The sequence below is a fragment of the Hemitrygon akajei genome, chromosome 13 (assembly GCF_048418815.1).
Source record: "Hemitrygon akajei chromosome 13, sHemAka1.3, whole genome shotgun sequence".
Lineage (NCBI taxonomy): Eukaryota > Metazoa > Chordata > Chondrichthyes > Myliobatiformes > Dasyatidae > Hemitrygon > Hemitrygon akajei.
Window position 1 is genome coordinate 32,414,630 of NC_133136.1, and position 23,948 is coordinate 32,438,577.

The window sequence follows — 23,948 nt, forward strand, 5'->3', positions numbered from 1 at the left end:
TATCTAAATCCTATTGCAACCTATACCAACATTCTACACTATCCACAACATCGTCAACATTTGTGTCATCTGCAAATTTACCAACCTACCTTTCCACTACCCCATCTAAGCCATTTGTAAAAATCACAAAGAGCTGGGCTTTCAGAAAAGATCCCTGCAGGACACCACTGCTCACTGATCTCATAGGCAGAATACACTCCAACTACAACTTCCCTTTGCCTTCTGTGGACAAGCCCAGTTTCCATGGATCCAATGCCTTAGCTTTCTGGATGAAAGCTCACAGCTCAGCAGATCACAGAAACCAGCCTTCACTTCTCCCTGCAGCAAGTGTGATCAAAGACCTAACCAACCCTGGATATTCTCTCTTCTCCCCCCTCCCATTCGGCTGAAGGTACAAAAGTTTGAAAGAATGTACCACCAGGCTCAAGGACATTCTCTCCTACTGTTAGACTATTGAATGGCAGCCTTGTACAATAAAAAGAACTCTTGACCTCACACAAAATGCTGTGGAACTCAGCAGGCCAGGCAGCAATTATGGAAGGAAAAGGAAAGTCAATGTTTTGGCCAACACCCTTTATCAGGGCTGGAAAAGAAGAGGGCAGAACCCAGAATAAAATAGTAGGGGAAAAGGACGAATACATACTAGCTGGTAATAGGTGAGTCCAGATAAGAAGTGTCAGTAGATAAGTGGGTTTGGGAAAGAGGATGGAAGGGAATGATGTGAGAAGTCGAGAGGTGACAGCTCAAAGAGACAAAGTTAAAGAAGGGTAAGGAGGTTGGCAACCAAAGCGAGGTGATGGGCAAGTTGTAAGCTTGGAAAGGGATAGAGAAGGAGTGAGGGGGCACAGGAATGAGGGAAAAGAAAAGGGAATGATTACCGCAAGTTAGAGAAATCTGTGGTAAAGCTGTTAGGTTTGAGGCCACTGAGACGGAATATGGGGTGTTGTCCCTTGAACCTGCATCTGGTCACATCGTGGCAGTGAGAAAACTGGACGGACGTGTCATTGTAGGATCGTTAAGTGGAATTGAATTGGGTGGCCACTGGGAGATCTTGGCTGTCGTGGTGGACTGAGGAAAGGTGCTTGATAAAGTAGTATCTGACAATATGCATTGGGTCTCATTGATATATACAGGCTACACTGGGAACAATAGATACAATAGGTGACCCCAACAGATTCGCAGGTGTGTTGCCTCACCTAGTTGGACTGTTTGGGGTCCTGAATGGTGGTGAGGGAGGAGTGTAGGAGCAGTTGTAGTTGCAGGGATAAGTACCAGGAGGGAGAATGGTGGGGAGGGATGAGTGGACAAGAGGGTCATTTTCAGCACAATCTCTGCAGAAAGCTGAGAAAGAGCAGGAGGGAGTGATGTAGGACCTTGTTGGAGATGGTGGAGGTTGCAGAAGCTTATGGAGTGGTAGATGAGGACAAATTGATGGGAGGGGGAGGAAGAGATGGGGATTCAGATAATGAGAAATATCTTTTTAAATTCTGGCTTCTTTCTTTCCAGCCCTGATGAAGGGTCTTGGCATTAAATGTTGACTATTCATTTCCCTCCATACCTGCTGCCTGACCCACTGACCTACCACATTTTGTGTGCGTTATTTAAGATTTGCAGTGTCTACAGAATCTGATGTGTCTACCTTACAATCTATCTCATTGTGACCTTGCACCTTATTGTCTAACTGCACTGCAATTTCTCTGTAAATTTAGCACCTTATTCTGTATAATGTTACTGTGTTTCAATGTACCTCCTCAATGCACTGTTGTAATGAATTAATTGGAATGAATGGTGTGCAAGATAAGATTTACATTGTCCCCTGGCACATGTGACAAACCAATTTACCAATTAAATACAATTCAGTTATGAAAATGGTGAAAGAACAATTCAAATGTATTCCATGACTGGCACTGTCATAGTTTTTGACATGTTTGTTTTGATTCTGGAGCCTTATTACCATTTAGATACTTTCTATCCCTATAATCACTTCTTCAAAAGGAAACCGCTCAAATCGCTCCCTCAAGAATAAATTATGTACGGTTATACATTGATTAACAGGTTAGCACTGCAAAATATGCTGCTGACAGTTCTAGATGTAATTGTTTGTTTATTAAATCCACTGTGCCAAGATGTTACAAGTTGCTCTGTCAGTACCTGATATCCTGTGAAATACTCAATTTATTTTCACCCCAAGGGTTTCATTGTTTTACAGTCACAAAAACTCACAATTACCATAGCTTTATTTAATTACTTCAGTACTAACTTTAAATTCAGAGTAGCTACCTCAGAATTATAAACACCTTTAAAATAAAATAATGTGCCAACATTTTAAGTTAAAGGTTGAGAAATAAGTTTCTTTTCACATTTAATTACACAAACATTTTAAGCTTTTTTTCCCCAAGCCCATAATATTTTTCTCCTTTTTTGTGTTTTCTTTGCTGCTGTATCCTTTTGTCCTCTAGCCTCATCTAATCATTTACCTTTCACAATTACTCCTTGTGTTTTTGTAACAGATGAATTCATCTCCCAAATACATTATTTTACAGCCTTTTCTCTTTTAGAACTTTGGTTTTGATCTATTTTGAAGAGAACCATTGTTACCTTGTACATTAAAAAAATTATGACACCTATTGCTGCATTTTAAAGTAATAATCATAAGTGTACATCTTCGCACATGCTAAGATTATTGTCCAATACAACTGTTATGTTCTGACATCTACTTATATCATACAGTATTTATTAATTGCATGGCACAATGTCAGTAACCTCTTCCAGTATATTGACCATCGCTCTTTTTGAATTGTCCGTCAGTGTGTATGCTTCATTGTAAGGAATGTTGTACCTTTGTCTGTTATTGACTTTAAATTATAACTTCACTTCATCAAGTCAAGGTATGCCTGGAGAATAACAGTATTAGCAGTCAACTTGTCATGGTTTGATCAAATCAAAGTTCCAAGTAAATTTATTATCAAAGTACAAATTTGTCACCATATACAGTACAAGTCTTAGATAACTTTTCTTAAAACAAACAAAATAATAATACATAAATATCCAAGAACATAAGATGAAGGGCCCTTAAAAGTGAGTCCATGGGTAGTGAGAAAAGTTCAGTGTTGGGGTGAGTGAAGTTGAGTCGAGCTATTCCCTCTGGTTCAAAAGCCTGATGGTTGGCGGGTAGTATTGTTCCTGAACCTGGTGGTGTCGGTCCTGATGCTCCTGTACCATCTTTCTATGGCAACAGCAAGAAGGAGCATGGCTTGGATTGTGTGGTTCTTTGATGATGGGCGCTGCTTTCCTGTGATGGTGCTCCATGTCAATGTGCTCAGTGATGCAGATGGGTTCACCTATAATGGACTGGGCTGTATCTACTACTTTTTGTAGGCCTTTCCATTCAAGGACATTGGTGTTTCCATATCAGGCTATGATGTAACCAGTCAATATACTCTCCACTACACATCTATAGAAGTTTGTCAAAATTTTAGATGACATGCCAAATCTTCTCAACCTTCTAAGCAAGTAGAGGCTTGGCTGTGCTTTCTTTACTTATGACCCAGGCCAGATCCTCTAAAGTAATTTAAAAGTTCCTAGGTACACTAGGTTGTTCTTTTCCAAAATGCATCACCTTAGATCATAAAACAATCTTCTAGAGGAGCTCAGCAGGTCGAGCAGCACTTGGGATGGGGTGACTGTGTGGGTGAGGTATTGTTGACATTTCAGCTTGAGATCCTGCATCAGTCCTGAAACACCTGTAATTTTTTCCTCTTTGATATACTGCTTGACCCTCTGAGTTCCTCCAGTAGTTTGTGCTCCAGATTCCAGCATCTGCTGTTTCTTGTTTCTCCACTCTAGATCATGTGGTTGAAGAGCTGCAGAAACAAGTTACTATATAGGGTTAGGAAATCATGGTGACAAGATAAACTTAATTTTAAAAATGGATAGGTATGTGGACCAAATATTATACTTTGTAGGGAAAGAGAAAGACAAGGGTGACAAAGAAACTAAACGTTGCATTCAAGGGGGAAGGGGTACAGCTAAAAATGAAAGAAGAAAATAGGAGTATTAATGAAGAATAAAGGAACAATTCTAACAGAAGAACAATGTACAAGAGAGTTTAAAGATGGAATCTATTTGATAAGATGGGCAAAGTCATAAAGAACTGTTACATTGCTGGATTCAATAAAATAGAATTGGAGCAAATCGCTGGACAAATTTCAGGGAACTGAAACTGTAATGGAGATGTTACATTGGTCCAGATGAAATTTCTTAATCAATATGCTACTTGCTCATTGAGGAGAAAAACAGTGCTTGATCTAAGTGGTGCAGAGAGAAAATATGTTGGTAACATTGACCTTAATATAAGCAACGCACACAGAATGCTGGAAGAACTCAGGCCAGGCCAGGCCAGGCCGCATCTGTAGAAAAGATTACAGTCAATATTTCGGGCTGAGACTCTTCAGCAGGACTGAAGAATAGAAGATGAAGGGAGGGGAGAGAAAAACACAAGGCGATAAGTGAAACTGGGAGGGTAAAAAAGTATAATCAACATTTCGGACCAAAACTCTTTGGCAGGGCTCAATCCACCTGAAGGTCTTTGGCCCAAAACGTCGACTGTACTTTTTTCCATAGATGCTGCCTGGTCTGCTGAGTTCCTCCAGCATTTTGTGTGTGTTGCTCAGATTTCCAGCATCGGCAGATTTTCTCTTGTTTGTGGTTTGATCCCTCTCTCACTTTATCTCCTTGCCTGCCCATTGCTTCCTTCTGGCGCTCCTTCCCCCCTTTTCTTTCTTCCATGGCCTTTTGTACTCTCCAATTAGATTCCCTCTTCTGCAGTCCTGTATCTCTTTCACCAATCAATTTCCCAGCTCTGTACTTCACCCCTTACCCTCCTGGTTTCACCCATTACCTTGTGTTTCTCCCTCCCCTCCTCCCATCTTTTTTTAATCAGTCCTGCTGAAGAGTCTCGGCCTGAACCGTCAATTGCAATCTTTTCTATAGAACCCGCCTGGCCTGCTTAGTTCCTCCAGCAGTTTGTGTGTGTTTAGATTCCCAGCTTCTGAAAATTTTCTCTTCTTATTGATCTTAATATAATTAGGTTTAAAGTAGTTTTGGACAGGATCAAAGATGTATGAAAAGTCAAAACCCCAGAAAGATGAGAAGCAATTTCAGTACCTTGAAGTAGGATCTGGCATAGGTGGACAAGAAACAAAGTTGGTCAAACATGCAGTAAACAGGCAGTGATAAGTGTTCAAAACAGAAATAGTTTGCATACAAATCCACTATAATCCTGTCAGAAAGATAGTTATCCATAGATGGAGATTAAAATACAGCAGAAAGAGAAGCTTAGAGGCATAGAGTCACAGGAGTTTATTTCAAATGCCAGCAACAAAATATGTATGCAGTAATATGTGCTAGGGAGAAATTTAATAAAATCAAAATGAACCAGGAATATATTAATAAATTATCAGATAAATCAACATAATGAATACAAAAAGATTTTCTGAACATATAAAATGTAAAGATTGTTGAATGGTGATGCTGATCAACGTCAAGAAACAGCAGATGTAACTGAAAAATAGGCATGAATGAGTATTCTGTCTCTCTTCACAGAAAGAGAAGAAATAATTAATATAAAGTTATAAGTATCTTGGCATCATTTAATTAACAAGTTACTTGAGATGAACTAATCTGCAGCAAGATGAGGCAAAAGCTCTTTCAAAGACCCACCATAGGCATGACATATGACTGGCTCTTTTCTGTCATTAAAGGTTCTTTCTTCCCATGGTTTAATGGGATTTTCAGGAAGATGTTTCCTGCTTGGCATTGCTGCCTGCTGTACCTCCGACTGCCCTTAAGTCAGCTGCAGGGTCATCAGCCAGAGAACACCATTCATTGATGTTTCACCCCCTTAGCACTGGTACATCTCCTGGTGGTGGTGCAGCGGCAGGGCAGTCTTGCTGCAGCTTCCAATGGGATTAGTATGTCCCCCATTTTCTGTCCTTCCTCCTCAGCATAGCCAAAAGCTGCTCTTTTCTGCTTCTTCAGCCAACCTTCAGATGGCACTCCTGAGCCTTGCTCCAGTTACTGCCATATCATGGGTAACCTTGTCGTCGATGCGCCAATGAATCCCCAGCATCCTACCTCTTGCCGCAGGGTACTTTTATTGATGACTACTCGTTATTAATTCTGCATTTTTATTAATTGCATTAATTGCATTTATTTGTGACCAATCTAGATCACCTCTATTCAATTGCACCTTTCATTCCTTTGTTTTTTAATAATAAATATACCTTTCACCCTGATTCTGAACTCAATCCATAATTTCCTTTTTCTCACTTTAGATCTTAGGTCTCATCTTTATGTGGATCCTCTTTTTTTTCCAGTCTGTTCTGTCACTTCATTTTTTTTTTCACTAAAAGCCTGCCCTAGATTTTACCTGCATTCCTGGAAATTTTTTTTGCCTCTGTGCTTATCTTCTACACCTCTCCATTTAAATTCCTCCAATGCTTGCTGTTGTATTGATGCTGGGTGCTGATGTCATCCGATAGATTACATTCTACGAAGAGAAATTTTACATTATTGTGGCTTCTCTTTCAGATGTCTATTCACTATCATTCAGCACAATGCCATCAGTTGATACTATGTTTTTAGAAAATCTTTAGCTTTTCCTTTGATTCTTTAAAATTGTTTTTAATATTCAGGTAAATCTGGACAGAAGCTCTTTGCTGTCATACACAAACATTTCTACTACAGTTATCCACTCCTTTCACATGTTGGTCTCTTCAGTGCTTATTGATGCTCTTTCCTCAAATATCTACAAACTTCAGTTATCCAATGATTTGTTTGTGTCGCAGTCAATGTTTAATCAAAATCATCCATCAAATTCATCCTTTTCGACAGTGATTGGATCCCATGGCTTTATGCCCAAATTTCCATACCGATATTCAAATGGCTTCTTCGGCTAAACCCTTCTATTTACTTTGTAACTTATATGCCTAAATCTTTGATCCAGGGTTATTGATCTTTTTTTGCTGGAAACAGTTTCTTCTATTTGCAGTATCAAATTTATGATTTCCATCAAATCCTAATTTGGCCTCAGTAGTAGTCAAATACTTCAGCTGAGGCATTTCAAATAATTTATACTCTGACCATTCTGTTCACCTGGATATTAAGCACGTGCATGCACTTTAATAACCTTCTCAACTTGATTTGCTATCAGTTTGATGTATCCCTTATCCATCCAGTTAAAATTGCAATATTTAGTAGCAGTAGTATGAGAAATACTGCTTCTCATTATTCTTATGTGTAAATGCAATGTGAAACGTTCCATGTCTAAAAAATATATTTTGCATATCTTGCATATGAAAAACACTAGCATCAGTAATGATTACAGTGAAATGACTGGGCTGTTATAAAAACCTCATTCAATTTTTATGTAATTTCAAACCTATCTACGTGGCTGACTCTAAACGGCTGCCTGTAAGAACCAAGCAAAACTATTTGCTTAGAGCTTTAATATGCCAGAATTGCCAGCACTGTTAGCATTATCAACACAGGATTAAAGATTTCTTTTCCTTTCTTAGTTAAATTAGCTGTGGGAACTGTACGTAACAAAGTAGAAGTTTTTTTTCTGACCCTGTTTAAAAGGAAGCAATTGATGATCGTCACCACAACGAATCTCATCACTCACTGTTGCTTGTGACCCTTCATCTTATTCCTTGGAATTACTCAAATCTAGTTTAAAGCTTCTGGGCCATGCTATCTAAACAATATTCTTATAATTGTGATCTTGTTTGTTCAATTTAGAGAAATGTTTAATAATAAAAATGGACATCTTTGTGATACATTATGTTTTCCAAAGGATTGGAAATCATTTGGATGTTCAAAGGGTTGTGGGCCAAAGGATTGTGCTGTACTGGTTAGAACTTAATATACATCAGTGCATCCCATATAGAAAAATACTTGGATATTTACTTGTAAAGCCATAATCTGCCAAGGCTCTGACATGAAAGATAAGATTAGCTGGAGGACTGCTGAAGGGTCTTGGCCCAAAACGTCGACAATACTCCTTTTTATGGATGCTGCCTGGCCTGCTGAGTTCCTCTAGTACTTTGAGTATATTGCTTGGATTTCCAGTATCTGTAGATTTTCTCTTGTTTGTGAAGGTTAGGATCAGGCTGGCGTTTTCTTAGACTGAATGGCCTCCTGGGTTGTAAATTTTTCTACAGTTCTATCGTTTAATGATTTGGTGTTACAGTGACATAACTTGCTCTGAGAAGCTGTGCGCAGCTAGAGGTTAAGCACATGGTCTAAAATATTCATCACATACCAAAGTGCTAAGAAGACAAACCTCCTCAGATGTACAGCAACCTGGGGTGTTACGATGACAACTAGTTTGGGGGGATTTAGAACAGCCAGTAGTTAACAGAAAATTTGGTTTAAAATATTCATACGCACTACTGAATATCAGTTGAATACGACTATAGCACTATGAAATGACTTGTAATGGTTGGTTAATTTCTGAGCAAGCAGTGCAATGGTAATTAATTTAATTTTCTAATGGCTCACTCTAAAATCCTCTTTTAGGCAATTGTAGATTCTGATAAACAGGACATAAAATGATACAATTTCAATAAAACTATGAATACGAAGTAAAACTGTTAACAATAACTGAGTAAATCACTTGCTTTATTTAATGCTTGTTCCTTTTAATCCGTTCCATTATTTTGTTTAATCTGGTTAAATTTAAGTTATGCAGAAATGCAGATGAATATATCCTGGAGGAAAAACAACTCATCCAATTTGGCACCAGGATATCCTTCATCAGTAATTATTAAATCTAACATTTTCATATAATCTATTTGGCAATGGCTTTATTTTTATCTCTCTCCCACTCTGCATCCCTCCTTCTCTTCCCGCCCCTCCTTTTCATATACCTCCTTTCAGTTACTCATCTTCCAGGCATTGTTTTTGTTAATCGCAAGTCATTAATTTGGGTTTTAGACCATAAGATCATAAGATATAGGAGCAGAATTATGCCATTTGGCCCATCAAGTCTGCTCTATCATTTCCTCATAGCTAATCCAATTTTCCTCTCAGCCCCAATCTCCTGCCTTCTCCCTGTATCCCTTCATGCCCTGACCAATTGAGAACCTATCAACATTTGCTTTAAATATACATAAAGACTTGGCCTTCACGGCTGCCTGTGGCAAAGAATTCCACAGATTCACTACACTCTGGCTAAAGAAATTACTCCTCATCTCCCTCTATTCTGAGACTGTGTCCTCTGGTCTTAGACTCTCCCACCATGGGAAACATCTTCTCTCCATCCACTCTGTCAAGACCTTTCACCATTCAATAGGTTTCAATGAGGTTACCCCTCAATCTTCTGAATTCTAGTGAATACAGGCCTAGAGCCATCAAATGCTCTTCATATGACAAACTGACAATATCATTACCCATTACCATTCATATCATTCAATTTTGTATAGTTCTAAGCCTTTTCATAATCATTATTTTCTGCCTATCCTCCCTTTCTCTACAACCTTAAACTTAATTCTAACTTTTCAATGTTCTGATGAGATCTGAAATCTTAACTTTAATGCTGTTGGCTTCCTGGAGAAGGGGGTCTCATGTTTTCAAAGCTCATTTTCTAACATCAAGTAAATTTCCAAATAACAGTTTGTTTAGTTTCTGGTCATAAGTGGAGAGTTGGTCTTCAGTTCTTAAAATTTAAATGGAAAGCAGCAATCAGTTTGAAGTTAAAACAAAGTTCTGTCTGCAGAACACTTTTGTAAATTAGCTCATATATAGTGGACAGTCTGTAGAAAGTAAGACATAATTCACTGTATTTGGTTTATTACTGCTCGAGTGCAGTATAAGACAATGTGTTGTTTACTTTGGGTTATTTCAACTAGACAAGCTGATTAAGTTGCTTAGTTCAGGGAAGATTGAAGACCAGATAGATCACATACTTTAGTGTATCAATAACTGATCTATTAATGTTGGGAGTTTTATTTACTCAAGGAAGTTAGCTTTACAGCATTAGCTCCAAAAAGCTTCAAGACTGTTTTGTGTAAAAGGAATATTTGAGGAAATATTATATGCATATGAAGTCACCCAAAGAGCAGAGAAAGGGTATAAATGAAGCAAGCAGTTCAGGCTTATTGAGAATGATTAAATAACATAAAGAAGAAATAAAAAACACGGGGAGAATTAGAATCCATTCCACTTACTTTCATTTCTGTGATGGATGATTTGTTGGTCTGCATCGGTAGTATGTCTTTTTAGTTTATAGCGATTGTACCTGTGTTTTGGAAATGCTTTGTGTTTTAGAAATGATTTGTAATTTGGAAATGTTGAAGATAGAAATCCTCTGAATTTTAAATTTTTTTTAGAATGTTGTTTGAACTTAAACATCTATGTTTTAATCTGCTTTGCTAGCTACAAGTATCTCCTCCTTGGTAAGGAAAAGAGACCCACAGCTGAAATAATGGGTATTGGCAGCTAAACTGGTCATGGAGAATAAACAAGGAAGTGAAGTAGACTTTGAAGATTGGGCACTTATAAAATAATCTCCCTTTAATGAGAGTGCCTGTTTATATCTGATGGGGCTTAAGGTCTTTGTTTCAGTTTTGATCTTAACAGTCAGTAAACCCAATACCATCACAAACTTTGTTTATCTGTCCATAGATGCTGCCCAGCATATGGAGAAATCACAGATGTTTAAATTCTTATTTCAGATTTCTAGCATCTGCCTTGCTCTGCTTTTGGATTGTTAGATTAATTTTATCGCTACACTAACGTGTCAGCAGGTCTGAGGGGGTCAAAAGGTCTCATCCAGAGCTGTTTTTGTTTTTCTTGGGAGTTAGCTTCATAAATTCACATACAATATCATCTGAATTTTGTCAGTTCATCTATCTTTTTTACAATATTTGTTCAAAACTTGTAAATATTCAAAAGGTATCAGTAATAATCGGAATGAGGTTAGAATAAGTTGTACCAGTTTTGTAGTCAAGCTGACACATTGGAGCACTTGATATACTTTCTTGATAACCTAATTGATTGGTGAGCATCATTACCGGCAAACATCTTTGTCTTTTTTACTAATGGAGATTCAAAATGGTAAATCTTTTATCTCCTAATTTGAACATTCTCCCATGACTGCATGGGTTTCCCCTAGGTTGTCCAGTTTTCTCCCACATTCAATTGTAGCAAAGCTTCCTTTTTTCCCCGACACATCAATATTTGAGATGTTGTCCACTACAGTGGTATCAGCTTCAATCTTGTAGAACAAGCAGTAGGTAAGAGAGCAGATTCTGCCCACCCATTCATGAGTCTACAGGGGGTAAGGCAGGGGGCTAGGGGCACATTCTTGTTGATCACTGTTTTATAGAATAATGCTGATCTAGAATCGTGGCACAGGTGTTGCTGCCTATCCTTACTGATTGCAGTCTGTTGGTTGGAAAATCTCAGATTCAGTTGCAGAGGGAGGCATTAACTCCAAGGGTCCAGTGTTTGGTGATGGGTTTGTTTAGAAGAATAGTACTGAAGGCAGACTGTAGTCAATAATCTATAGTATGATGTATGTGTTCAGATGCTCCAGAGATCATTGTAGGGGCGGGGGGATGGCATCTGCCATAAACCTAGTTTGTCACTGGCTTTTCCACTTATTTTTCAAGTCATGTCAAGTTTATTGTCATTTAAATACGCGTGCGCACGCACACGCACACGCACACTCATACTCATACGAGACAATGTTTCACCAGACCAGGGTATAAAGCGCAGTAGCACACATAACACACAATAACTTAGGAAAGTAAGAATTAAATCTACAAATGTGAGAAAGGTGAGATGGCCATCAACCTTCTCCTGGTTGCAAAAATCCTAGGGGTTCAGAGTGCCATGAAGACTGTCCAAATAGATTTCTGTCCCAAATCTGTTGCTTGTTCCAAGGCATGGGGCATCTGCAGACATTGCAAGAATTACATCCTTCATACACTAGTTATTGTTTAGACATTATTCATTCCCAGTAGGGAAAATATTTGAAAAAAACTACCTTCCTTCACCATCAAAGAAACTGGAAGTGGTAGGATTTGTTTTTCTCCTTCCAGCAATACATGCCATCAGCGATCTATTTCCCTTAAGATCTACTTGCCACAATCTATTCATACACTGTATTGTAATAATTAATAGAAAAACATCTCGTGAACACCGCTAATTTAATTGTGAAGGAACTGTTGGTAAATGTTATATGCCAGATTAGAGATATAGGAGAGGGCTTCCGTGAGTGAAAAAATATAGAAATATATTGAGTTGGAAGAAGTGGATGTTGCTAACACCAATTTATCATTTCATAGTGTGATAATATTTCTTCTTACTATTTGTCACTAACTTTCATGCTGAGACATGCATTCACTCATAAGTAATCACTTGATCCAAAATGATGCTAGGTCAGGTTTGTAGTAGGGATTGATGAAATAGTTGTATTAGCGAAAGTGATGTACTTGATAGGTCTGCTTTGACTCCGATATAAAGCACTCCCTTGTCATGTGTTGTGCTGCAATGGAAGGGTTTGAATTAATGCAGTTAGTCCTTTTGTCATGAGAAGAGACTTGCAATTTTTGGAGCTCTGTGTTTGCTAATAGAGGATCAGTTGGCAATATGTTCAGTGGGAGGAGATTGAAGAGTACCATCACTAATTATTGTTATGTTGCACTAGAGAAGCCACAACTTATGATTCAGTAATTTTGTCATTAATTGCTTCTAGTTTCTCTGCCTGAAGGATGAAGCAATTTATTCAGAGATTTTCCTTTTGTATCACTTAGGCCTTCATTCTGAATGTGTGACTGGCTTACTGTAAACAGGTAAAGTACCCCTATACAGTAAGGGTTCCCCTGAAAGATCCAGCCTGTAATACCCTTCATTTTTCCTGTAATCGTTTGGAACACAGAAATTTCCTAGTAACATGTTCAATGAATGAAAAGGTGCAAATGGATAATAGCAAGGTGCTACTGGAGTAATTAGAATATTTGCAGAGAGCAAAAATTCTGATCTATTTAGTATAACTTAAGATATGCTTGCAATAGCATCTCATCACTTATCCCGGTAGCATGATGACTTACAAAAACTGACAAACTGTTTTGTTTTGCTGGTAGACGTGATATTGAGTCCCAGAGCTATTTTGATATATGATTTCTGAGTGTCAAAAACTTCTGCTAGCTGATCCCCATCTTTACTTGCATTATCTGTAGTGTGACATTTAGAACTATAGCATCCTATCTGGATTTACTAGTTTTCAGTGACAGGAACCTACTCCATACTAGTTTGCTATTCTGTATATTCAATTAGAATCCCCAAAGGAAAATGCATTCAGATATTAATGGAATTTATTTTGTCACTGTGCTACCTCAATTAAATTTTACACAGTGATACTCTAATACTTAATTATGTCTTCTGTCCCTATTGTATTAAATGTTTTCATTAATATATTTAATAAATTCTAAACAATGACTTCAAAGTATTTGTAACATACACATAAGAATTGTGGTACTAATCCATAAAATTAAGTCTGCTCTTCCTTTGCATTCTTTGGACACTTGGAATATTGATGAGATCTTGAGGAGGTGTACCTGTCCAAGGAAGTCTTCAAATGTTTCTTTACAGAATCAGATAATACTTCAAGTAATGCTTTGATGAGTATAATCTCTTGCCTGCTTGTGCATTATGAGGTCTATTATGTCATTATGTTATCTTACTTACTTCAACTTTAGCACTACTTTGACTCTTCCTTGGTTGCATGTATCCTTGTGGTGAAAGAGTATGTTTGAATAACATGCTAAGCAAATAGAAATTCTAATTATATATGCAAAAGTTTGGGCACCCCTGGTCAAAATTTCTGTTACTGTGCATAGCTAAGCGAGTAAAAGATGACCTGATTTCCAAAAGGCATAAAGTTAAAGATGACACATTTCTTTAATATTTTAAGCAAGATTACTTTTTTTTATTTCCGTCTTTTACAGTTTCAAAATAGCAAAAAAGGAAAAGGGCCTAAAGCAAAAGTTTGGGCACCCTGCATGGTCCGTACTTACTAACACCCCCTTTGGCAATATCACAGCTTGTAAACGCTTTCTGTAGTCAGCTAAGAGTCTTTCAATTCTTGTTTGGGGGATTTTCGCCCATTCTTCCTTGCAAAAGGCTTCTAGTTCTGTCAAATTCTTGGGCCGTCTTTCTCTTTTGCGGTCTATCCACAGATTAAGAGACTACTAGACAGGTATATGGAGGAATTTAAGGTGGGGGGGTTATATGGGAGGCAGGGTTTGAGGGTCGGCACAACATTGTGGGCCAAAGGGCCTGTAGTGCTGTACTATTCTATGTTCTATGTTCTATTTTCAATGATATTTAGGTTGGGGGACTGTGAGGGCCATGGCAAAACCTTCAGCTTGCGCCTCTTGAGGTAGTCCATTGTGGATTGTGAGGTGTGTTTAGGATCATTATCCTGTTGTAGAAGCCATCCTCTTTTCATCTTCAGATTTTTTACAGACGGTGTGATGTTTGCTTCCAAAATTTGCTGGTATTTAATTGAATTCATTCTTCCCTCCACCAGTGAAATGTTCCCCGCGTCACTGGCTGCAACACAAGCACAAAGCATGATTGATCCACCCCCGTACTTAACAGTTGGAGAGGTGTTCTTTTCATGAAACTCTGCACCCTTTTCCCTCCAAACATACCTTTGTTCACTGTGGCCAAAAAGTTCTATTTTAACTTCATCAGTCCACAAGACTACCGGTAGTTTCCAAAATGCATCAGGCTTGTTTAGATGTTCCTTTGCAAACTTCTGACGCTGAATTTTGTGGTGAGGATGCAGGGAAGGTTTTCTTCGAATGACTCTTCCATGAAGGTCATATTTGTGCAGGTGTCGCTGCACAGTAGATCAGTGCACCACCACTCCAGAGTCTGCTAAATCTTCCTGAAGGTCTTTCGCAGTCAGTTGGGGGTTTTGATTTGCCTTTCTAGCAATCCTATGAGCAGTTCTCTCGGAAAGTTTCCTTGGTCTTCCAGACCTCAACTTGACCTCCACCGTTCTTGCTAACTTCAATTTCTTAATTACATTACGAACTGAGGAAATGGCTACCTGAAAACGCTTTGCTTTCTTCTTATAGCCTTCTCCTGCATTGTGGGCATCATTTATTTTAATTTTTTAACATGCTAGGCAGCTGCTTAGAGGAGCCCATGGCTGCTGATTGTTGGGACAAGGTTTGAGGAGTCAGGGTATTTATAAAGCTTTGAAATTTGCATCACCTTGCCTTTCCTAATGATGACTGTGAACAAGCCATAGCTGTAAGAAGCTAATTAAGGTCTCAGACCGTGTTAAAAGTTATCTGAGAGCTCATGTTTGAGTGCTATCATGTTTGCTGTTGTGTGTTGGGGCAGCAGGCTGAGGGTAGCAGACACCAACAGAATCAACGAGCTCATTCGTAAGGCCAGTGATGTTGCGGGGGTGGAACTGGACTCTCTGACGGTGGTGTCTGAAAAGAGGATGCTGTCCAAGTTGCATGCCATCTTGGACAATGACTCCCATCCACTCCATAATGTACTGGTTAGGCACAGGAGTACATTCAGCCAGAGACTCATTCCACCGAGATGTAACACTGAGTGTCATAGGAAGTCATTCCTACCTGTGGCCATCAAACTTTACAACTCCTCCCTCGGAGTGTCAGACACCCGGAGCCAATAGGCTGGTCCTGGACTTACTTCCATTTGGCATGATTAACTTATTATTATTTAATTATTTATGGTTTTTATATTGCTATATTTCTTCACTATTCTTGGTGGTGCGGCTGTAACGAAACCCAATTTCCCTCGGGATCAATAAAGTATGTCTGTCTGTCTGTATGTCTGTATGTCTGTCAAATCTCTTGGGGTGCCCAAACTTTTGCATGGTGCTCCTTCCCTTTTTTTCACTCTAAAATTGTACAAAACAAAAATAATACACTCATCTTGCTTAAAATGTTGAAAAGATTGTTTCATCTTTAACTTTATGACTTTTGGAGATCAGTTCATCTTCTACTCACTTAACTATTCACAGTAACAGAAATTTTGACCTGGGGTGCCCAAACTTTTTCATACCACTGTACATTCAAAGGCTAGCTTATTAGGTACACCCGCATGTTAATGCAAATATGTAATCAGTCAATCATGTGGCGGCAACTCAGTGCATAAATACAAGCAGAAATAGTCAAGAGTTTCAGTATTTATTCAGACCAAGTGGGGAATGTGATTTAAGTGACTTCGATTGTGGAATGATTGTTGGTGCCAGATGGGGTTTGAGTATCTCAGAAACTGCTGATCTCTTAGGATTTTCAGGCTCAGCAGTCTCTAAAGTTTACAAAGAATAGTGGGAAAACCAAAACAGCAGTTCTATGGGAAAAAATGTCCGGCTAATGAGAGAGCTCAGAGGAGAATGGCCAGACTGGTTCTAGCTGACAGTAGGGCGACAGCAACTCAAATAATCATGTATTACAACAGTGCTGTTCAGAAGAGCATCTCTGAATACACAACATTGAACCTTGAAGTGGATGAGCTACACCAGCAGAAGACCACACTGAGTTCCACTCCTGTACCTAATACAGTGGCCACTGAATACAGATTCAGCAGTCACTTGACTTATAGTCTCTTAAATATGGTGAAAGAGTTTTGTAAGTGCTAGACATCAATTTGACAAAAATACAATTTAAAAAATAAATCTGGTTCAAAAGGTCTTGTGCGATAAATGTCTTTCCTCAATGGCTCCAGTCCAATTAACTCATACTTACAGTACAGTATAGCTCATATGAGACAATTATGTCAGCTTGACTGAATTTGCAACACACGCACAGCTCCGAGATTGAAGGTCATGGGTTCAATCTTCACATCAAGGCTTTTGATTTATCCATCTTGACATTCTGATGCATTACTGAGGTGGAAGTATATTTTTTATGATTTCTATGTATCGATTTTGACTATTAAAGTGGTTCAAGTGGTCAGGGAAAGATTTAATAATAATGAAGACCTGAAGGAAATTATTGGAAGCTAGTCCAATTTACAATGCTCAAGCATCAAAAGCAAACACGAGGAAATCTGCAGATGCTGGAAATTCAAGCAACACACACAAAATGTTGGTGGAATGCAGCAGGCCAGGCAGCATCTATAGGGAGAAGCACTGTTGACGTTTCAGGCACCCTTCGTCAGCAAAAGCAAGTTGTTTCTTTCATTGTAGTTTTTAGATTTAGTTGCCACAAAGATCACTGTTTTCTCTACAACTTCAGTTATTGAACTTCAAGTTCATTTACATGTCACTAGTCAGTTTTGGATCAAAAACCACAGATAAAATCAGTTCTAAGTTGATTGCAATCATTATTTTTAGGTATGAAAATATTACCTGATGTTATTGTTGTTTACCAACTGACTTTGTTGTGAATTCCTCTCATTATTCCAGAATAATTGAAATGACTTGGAAGTGTTGAGTTGGATAGAAATTATGACAAGATTTATTTAACTTCACTAAATTGTTCTGCAGTTTCCATATTTCCAATTTTATTACAGTGTACTACTGTGATACTTCATATGAGCCTCTGGCTTCTTTGTGCACATCGGGCCCTTCATGTACAAGAATCAGTTATTTGCATAACTTTTCTGTAATTTGGAAGAGAATTTTTAAAAATGGATTGGATCAATTAATAGTAGGTTAGTAATAAGAAAGTATTTAGTGGAATAGCAGAATATCGAATGGTAAAATATAAATTGTACTGATGTCTTATTAATCATTGATTCCTATTCTTAAACTATTTCTAAATTCCATTATTAAAAACTATTTAACCTTCCATTGAAAAACTAGTTCTGACTTGAAATGCATTAATCATGGTGTCCAAAGTTCTAGAAGAACTATAAGTGCCAAGTATAAAATTATTTCAAAAATAAACCAATTTCCCAATCTAATTTATCATTTCCTGAACAATGTTTCTCATTTTTGATTACTATCTGTCAACCATAATTTCATAACTCCAGAATAATCCCTGACAATAAGTATTATTTTGATACTCATTTTCCTACTAAGGAGCAATATATTCCAGACCTAACCAATTCCCCTCTACCACTACACTCCTCCGTCTAGCAGAATTAGTTCTTACTCTCAATAATTTCTCCTTTGGTTCTTCCCACTTCCTCCAACCAAAGGTGTAGCTATGGGCACCTGCATGGTTCCCAGTAATGCCTGCCTTTTTGTTGGCTTTGTGGAACAGTCCATGTTCCAAGCCTATATGGATATCCATCCCCCTCTTTTCCTTCGCTACATCAACGACTGCATTGGCGCTGCCTCCTGCACGCATGCTGAGCTCATTGACTTCATTAACTTTGCCTCCAACTTTCACCCTGCCCTCAAATTTACCTGGTCCATTTCCGATACCTCCCTCCCCTTTCTTGATCTCTCTGTCTCCATCTCTGGAGACGGCTTATCTACTGATATCTACTATAAGCCTACAGACTCTCACAGCTACCTGGACTATTCCTCTTCCCACCCTGTCTCTTGCAAAAATGCCATCCCCTTCTCACAATTCCTCCGTCTCCGCCGCATCTGCTCTCAGGATGAGGCTTTTCATTCCAGGACGAAGGAGATGTCTTCCTTTTTTAAACAAAGGGGCTTCCCTTCTTCCACCATCAACTCTGCTCTCAAACGCATCTCTCCCATTTCCCGCACGTCTGCCCTCACCCCATCCGCCCACCACCCCACTCGTGATAGGGTCCCCCTTGTCCTCACCTACCACCCAACCAGCCTCCAGGTCCAACGTATAATTCTCCGTAACTTCCACCACCTCCAACGGGATCCCACTACTAAGCACATCTTTCCCTCCCACACTCTTTCTGCTTTCCACAGGGATCGCTCCCTACGTGACTCCCTTGTCCGCTCGTCCTCCCCATCCCTTCCCACCGATCTCCCTCTGGCACTTATCCTTGTAAGTGCTACACCTGCCCTTACACTTCCTCCTTCACCACCATTCGGGGCCCCAGACCGTCCTTCCAGGTGAGGTGACACTTCACCTGTGAGTCGGCTGGTGTGGTACACTGCGTCCGGTGCTCCCGGTGTGGCCCTTTATATATTGGTGAGACCCGACGCAGACTGGAAGACCATTTCGCTGAACACCTACGCTCGGTCCGCCAGAGAAAGCAGGATCTCCCAGTGGCCACATATTTTAATTCCACGTCCCATTCCCATTCTGATATGTCTGTCCATGGCCTCCTCTACTGTCAAGATGAAGCCACACTCAGGTTGGAGGAACAACACCTTATATACCGGCTGGGTAGCCTCCAACCTGACGGCATGAACATTGACTTCTCTAACTTCCGTTAATGCCCCTCCTCCCCTTCTTACCCCATCCCTGACATATTTAGTTGTTTGTTTTTTTTCTCTCTCTCTGCCCATCACCTTGCCTGTTCTCCATCTCCCCTGGTGCTCCCCCCCTCCCCCTTTCTTTCTCCCGAGGCCTCCTGTCCCATGATCGTTTCCCTTCTCCAGCTCTGTATCAGAGCTGGAAAGGTGATTGGCGAAAGTGACACAGTGATAAAGTGATATGTCAGGGATGGGGTAAGAAGGGGTGTGGTATACTGCATCCGGTGCTCCCGGTGTAACCTTTTATATATTGCTGAGCCCCAACGCAGACTGGGAGACTGTTTCGCTGAACACCTATGCTCGGTCCGTCAGAGAAAGCAGGATCTCCCAGTGGCCACACATTTTAATTCCACGTCCCATTCCCATTCTGATATAGATAGATAGATAGATAGATAGATACTTTATTCATCCCCATGGGGAAATTCAACTTTTTTTCCAATGTCCCATACACTTGTTGTAGCAAAACTAATAACATACAATACTTAACTCAGTAAAAAAAAATATGATATGCATCTAAATCACTATCTCAAACAGCATTAATAATAGCTTTTAAAAAGTTCTTAAGTCCTGGCGGTTGAATTGTAAAGCCTAATGGCATTGGGGAGTATTGACCTCTTCATCCTGTCAGAGGAGCATTGCATCGATAGTAACCTGTCGCTGAAACTGCTTCTCTGTCTCTGGATGGTGCTATGTAGAGGATGTTCAGAGTTTTCCATATATATGTCTATCCATGGCCTCCTCTACTGTCAAAATGAATCCAAACTCAGGTTGGAGGAACAACACCTTATATACCGTCTGGGTAGCCTCCAACCTGATGGCATGAATATTGACTTCTCTAACTTCCGTTAATGCCCCTCCTCCCCTTCTTACCCCATCCCTGACATATTTAGTTGTTTGCCTGTTCTCCATCTCCCTCTGGTGTTCCCCCCCCCCCCACTTTCTTTCTCCCTAGACCTCCCGTCCCATGATCCTTTCCCTTCTTCAGCTCTGTATCACTTTTGCCAATCACCTTTCCAGCTCTTAGCTTCATCCCACCCCCTCCGGTCTTCTCCTATCATTTCGCATTTCCCCCTCCCCCTCCCCCTTTCAAATCTCTTACTATCTTTCCTTTCGGTTAGTCCTGACGAAGGATCTCAGCCCGAAATGTCGACAGTGCTTCTCCTTATAGATGCTGCCTGGCCTGCTGTGTTCCACCAGCATTTTGTGTGTGTTGTTAAAGGAGCAATATATGCTGTTTCAGCCAACTTATATCTTCTAGACTCTATAAATTGTCTTCAAGAGAATGGTTTCTGTGCTGGATTTTGAACCTAACCTTTTGACAAACTCTCCTTATTCAATTTCAAGGAACAGTTTGTAAAACCAGTAAATTGATTTATTATTGACACATGTCCTGAGATTTAGTGAAAAATTTGTCTTGCATTCCAGTCATAATTTAAGCATGCTTTTAACGTGTTTTTGTACAGTTCTTTGTAAAATCAAAAAATATAAAGAACTGAAGCATTTAAGAGAATCTCTTAGGGGGAAAGTATATTCTTATACAATTTGCACTTTCAAATACATTTTCTGCCATTCCAAATGCAGATAAAACTCATTCTACCCTGAACTTGCACATTATGGAACAATGTGTACAGGATGGAAGCAGGCTCTTTTGCACTAGCTGTCAAGCATTTGTTGGCACTAATGTTGCTGCTCAATACACACTAGGAGTATTTCACTGTGTCCAACTAACCTACTAACCAGCACATCTTTGAAATGTTGAAAGCTCCCGGACCACTAGGGAAAACCCATGTCATGACATACTAACTCTGCATGGCAGTATCAGAGGTTAGGATCGATCCTGAGACGACGGTGTTCTGAGGAAGCAGCTCTACCAGCTGAGGTGATATGCTGGCCAAATGAGTGCTGTGTTGAATTATGAACTTCATTCTTTCTTTTATCTCTTAAACCTTTGAACTTTTGTTGATGGTGGAATTATTTTGCAGAAATTACCTTTCTTTGTGTTTTCTAATAACCAAAATATAGACTTTGGTACAGAATGTGTAACAAAATAAATTAAACTTTGAGAGCAATGCATTTCTGCAAATCTTTCCATGGTGTTCTACAATTGTGCCTTGGAGAGAGAATAGTTTTGAATTAAAAAGTATTATAGAACCCATTTTTTCTTGTACAAATATTGCTATAGTATTAAGAAGTACAACATTATACAACTGTGATTTAAAGGTACATTCATTTTCTTTTCCATAGTGAGATCAGCAAGCTGGAACTTGGTTTGATTGTTGAAGTCTGGAACAAAGGATTAATCTGGGATACAATGGTGGGCAATGTGTGGATACCACTAAAAAGCATTCGACAGTCTGATGAGGTAGGAACTTGAAAGTTATTGCAATTTCTTGTTATAATGGCTCCTTCAAAGTTTTCCATGGTAACTTATTAACTATGCTTTGCATTTTTGTGGCAATTGAGCCCCATGTTAATTATTGCATTGATTTACTATGTGAAACAAGTGAACAGCTTGCTTTCTTTAACATATTACTTTTTTTTAGTTATTTCAATACGAATTAGCAATCCACTTTTGTTTGGTTTGCATTGTGTTTGATATTCTGTAGTACTGAAAAGTCTAAATTACATTGAATGGGATTGTACCTTGACTGATTCCAATTATCCACCAGAGAACATAGCTTTGTTGTTTTCTGACAACTTTCAATCCACCAGTCTTCACAGACTTCAGTTATCCTATTTGCATGACAACTGTCAGTAAATTCTGGTAACGCTTATTGTCACTTAGAATGTGTGAGGTTATCCCCCTTTTGTTGCAAGAATAACAAACCACGAAATTACTCTGAAGCCAAAAACGGCAGATGCTAGAAAGTTTTAATAAAAGCAGGGAATGCTGGAAATAATCAGCTGTTACCATTTCAGGTGGATAACCTTTCGTTGGAACTGAAAATATGCAAAAACAAATGTGTTTTAAGTTGCAGAGAAGTGGCAGGAGAGGGGTGAAGAAAGAAAAGGGAATGTCTGTGGTAAAGCAGACGTTGGGATTGTTCACATGACACAATTGCTTTTGACAGTCTGAGAAACTGGAAAATGCTTGTTAATCATATCTGAACTGTTTAGAGGGACGTAAATATGGGGTGATAATGAGCACAAAGAGATAAAAGTACAATGCTGGATTTGAAAAGTAGATCAGAACAGTTGATGGACATTGAATTGAATTGAATTGACTTTACTTCTTACATCCTTCTATCAGAATCAGAATCAGGTCTATTATCACCGGCATGTATCGTGAAATCTGTTAACTTAGCTGCAGCATTTCAATGCAGTACATAATCTAGAAGAAGAAAAAAAATAAAATAATAATAATCAATGATTAAGTAATCAATTACAGTATGCGTATATTGAATAGATTAAAAATTGTGCAAAAAACCAGAAATGATATATATTAAAAAGTGAGGTAATGTTCAAGGATTCAATGTCCATTTAGGAATCGGAGGATAGCAGAGGGGAAGAAGTTCCTGAATCTCTGAGTGTGTGATATACATGAGGGGTAAAAATCTTTATGTTATGTCTCTGTCTAAATGTGCAATGTGCAATTTATAGTAATTTGTAATAAATAATATGTACAACAGAACAATCAATATAACATGGAAATACAGTTGTATCAGCATGAATTAATCAGTCTGATGGCCTGGTGTAAGAAGTTGTCCTGGAACCTGTTGGTCCTGGCTTTTATGCTGCGGTACTGTTTCCTGGATGATAGCAGCTGGAACAGTTTGTGGTTGGAATGACTCAGATCCCCAATGCTCCTTCGGGTACTTTTCACACAGCTATCTTTGTAAATGTCTTGAAGTTCACATTTACAGATGCGCTAGGCTGTCCACATCATTCTCTGTAGAGTCCTGTGATTGAGGGAAGTACAGTTCCCATACCAGGTAGTGGTGAAGCCAGTCAGGATGCTCTCAGTTGTGCCCCTGTAGAAAGTTTGTAGGATCTGGGGGCCCATATCAAACTTCTTCAACCGTCTGAGGTGAAAGAGGCACTGTTGTGAGATCCTTGGTGATGTTTACGCAGAGGAACTTAAAGGTGTTCACCCTCTCAACCCCAGATCCATTGACATCAATAGGGGTTAGCCTGTCTCCATTCCTCCTGTAGTCCACAACCAGCTCCTTTGTTTTTGCCTCATTGAGGGAGAGGTGGTTTTCTTGACACTACTGTGTCAGGGTGATGACTTCTTCTCTGTCGGCTATTTCATTATTATTTGAGATTAGGCCAATCAGTGTAGTGTTATCAGCAAATTTAGTTAGCAGATTGAAGCTGTGGGTTGCGACACTGTCATGGGTATACAGAGAGTAAAGTACACAGCCCTGAGGGACACCTGTGTTGCGGAGCAGAGTGGCAGAGGTGAGGGAGCCCACTCTTACCACCTGCTGGTGATCTGACAGGAAGTCAGACAACAGTGTTGGGAACAGTTAGCATGTATGGTACTATGGGTGGAGAGAGAAAACCTCAGATGCAATGTGAGTTGCCTGAA

The 23,948-nt window shown here is 39.3% G+C and overlaps 1 protein-coding gene across 5 annotated transcripts in view; it reads left to right on the top strand.

Moving 5' to 3' along the window:
• Nucleotides 1–23,948, top strand: part of LOC140737748 (protein unc-13 homolog B-like) — a 464,929-nt gene that overhangs the window by 178,970 nt on the left and 262,011 nt on the right. For all 5 annotated transcript variants that reach the window (XM_073064362.1, XM_073064363.1, XM_073064365.1 and 2 more), the window contains exon 4: nt 21,662–21,779. In XM_073064362.1, the coding sequence (XP_072920463.1) occupies nt 21,662–21,779 (118 nt within the window). The remainder of the gene's footprint in view (nt 1–21,661; nt 21,780–23,948) is intronic.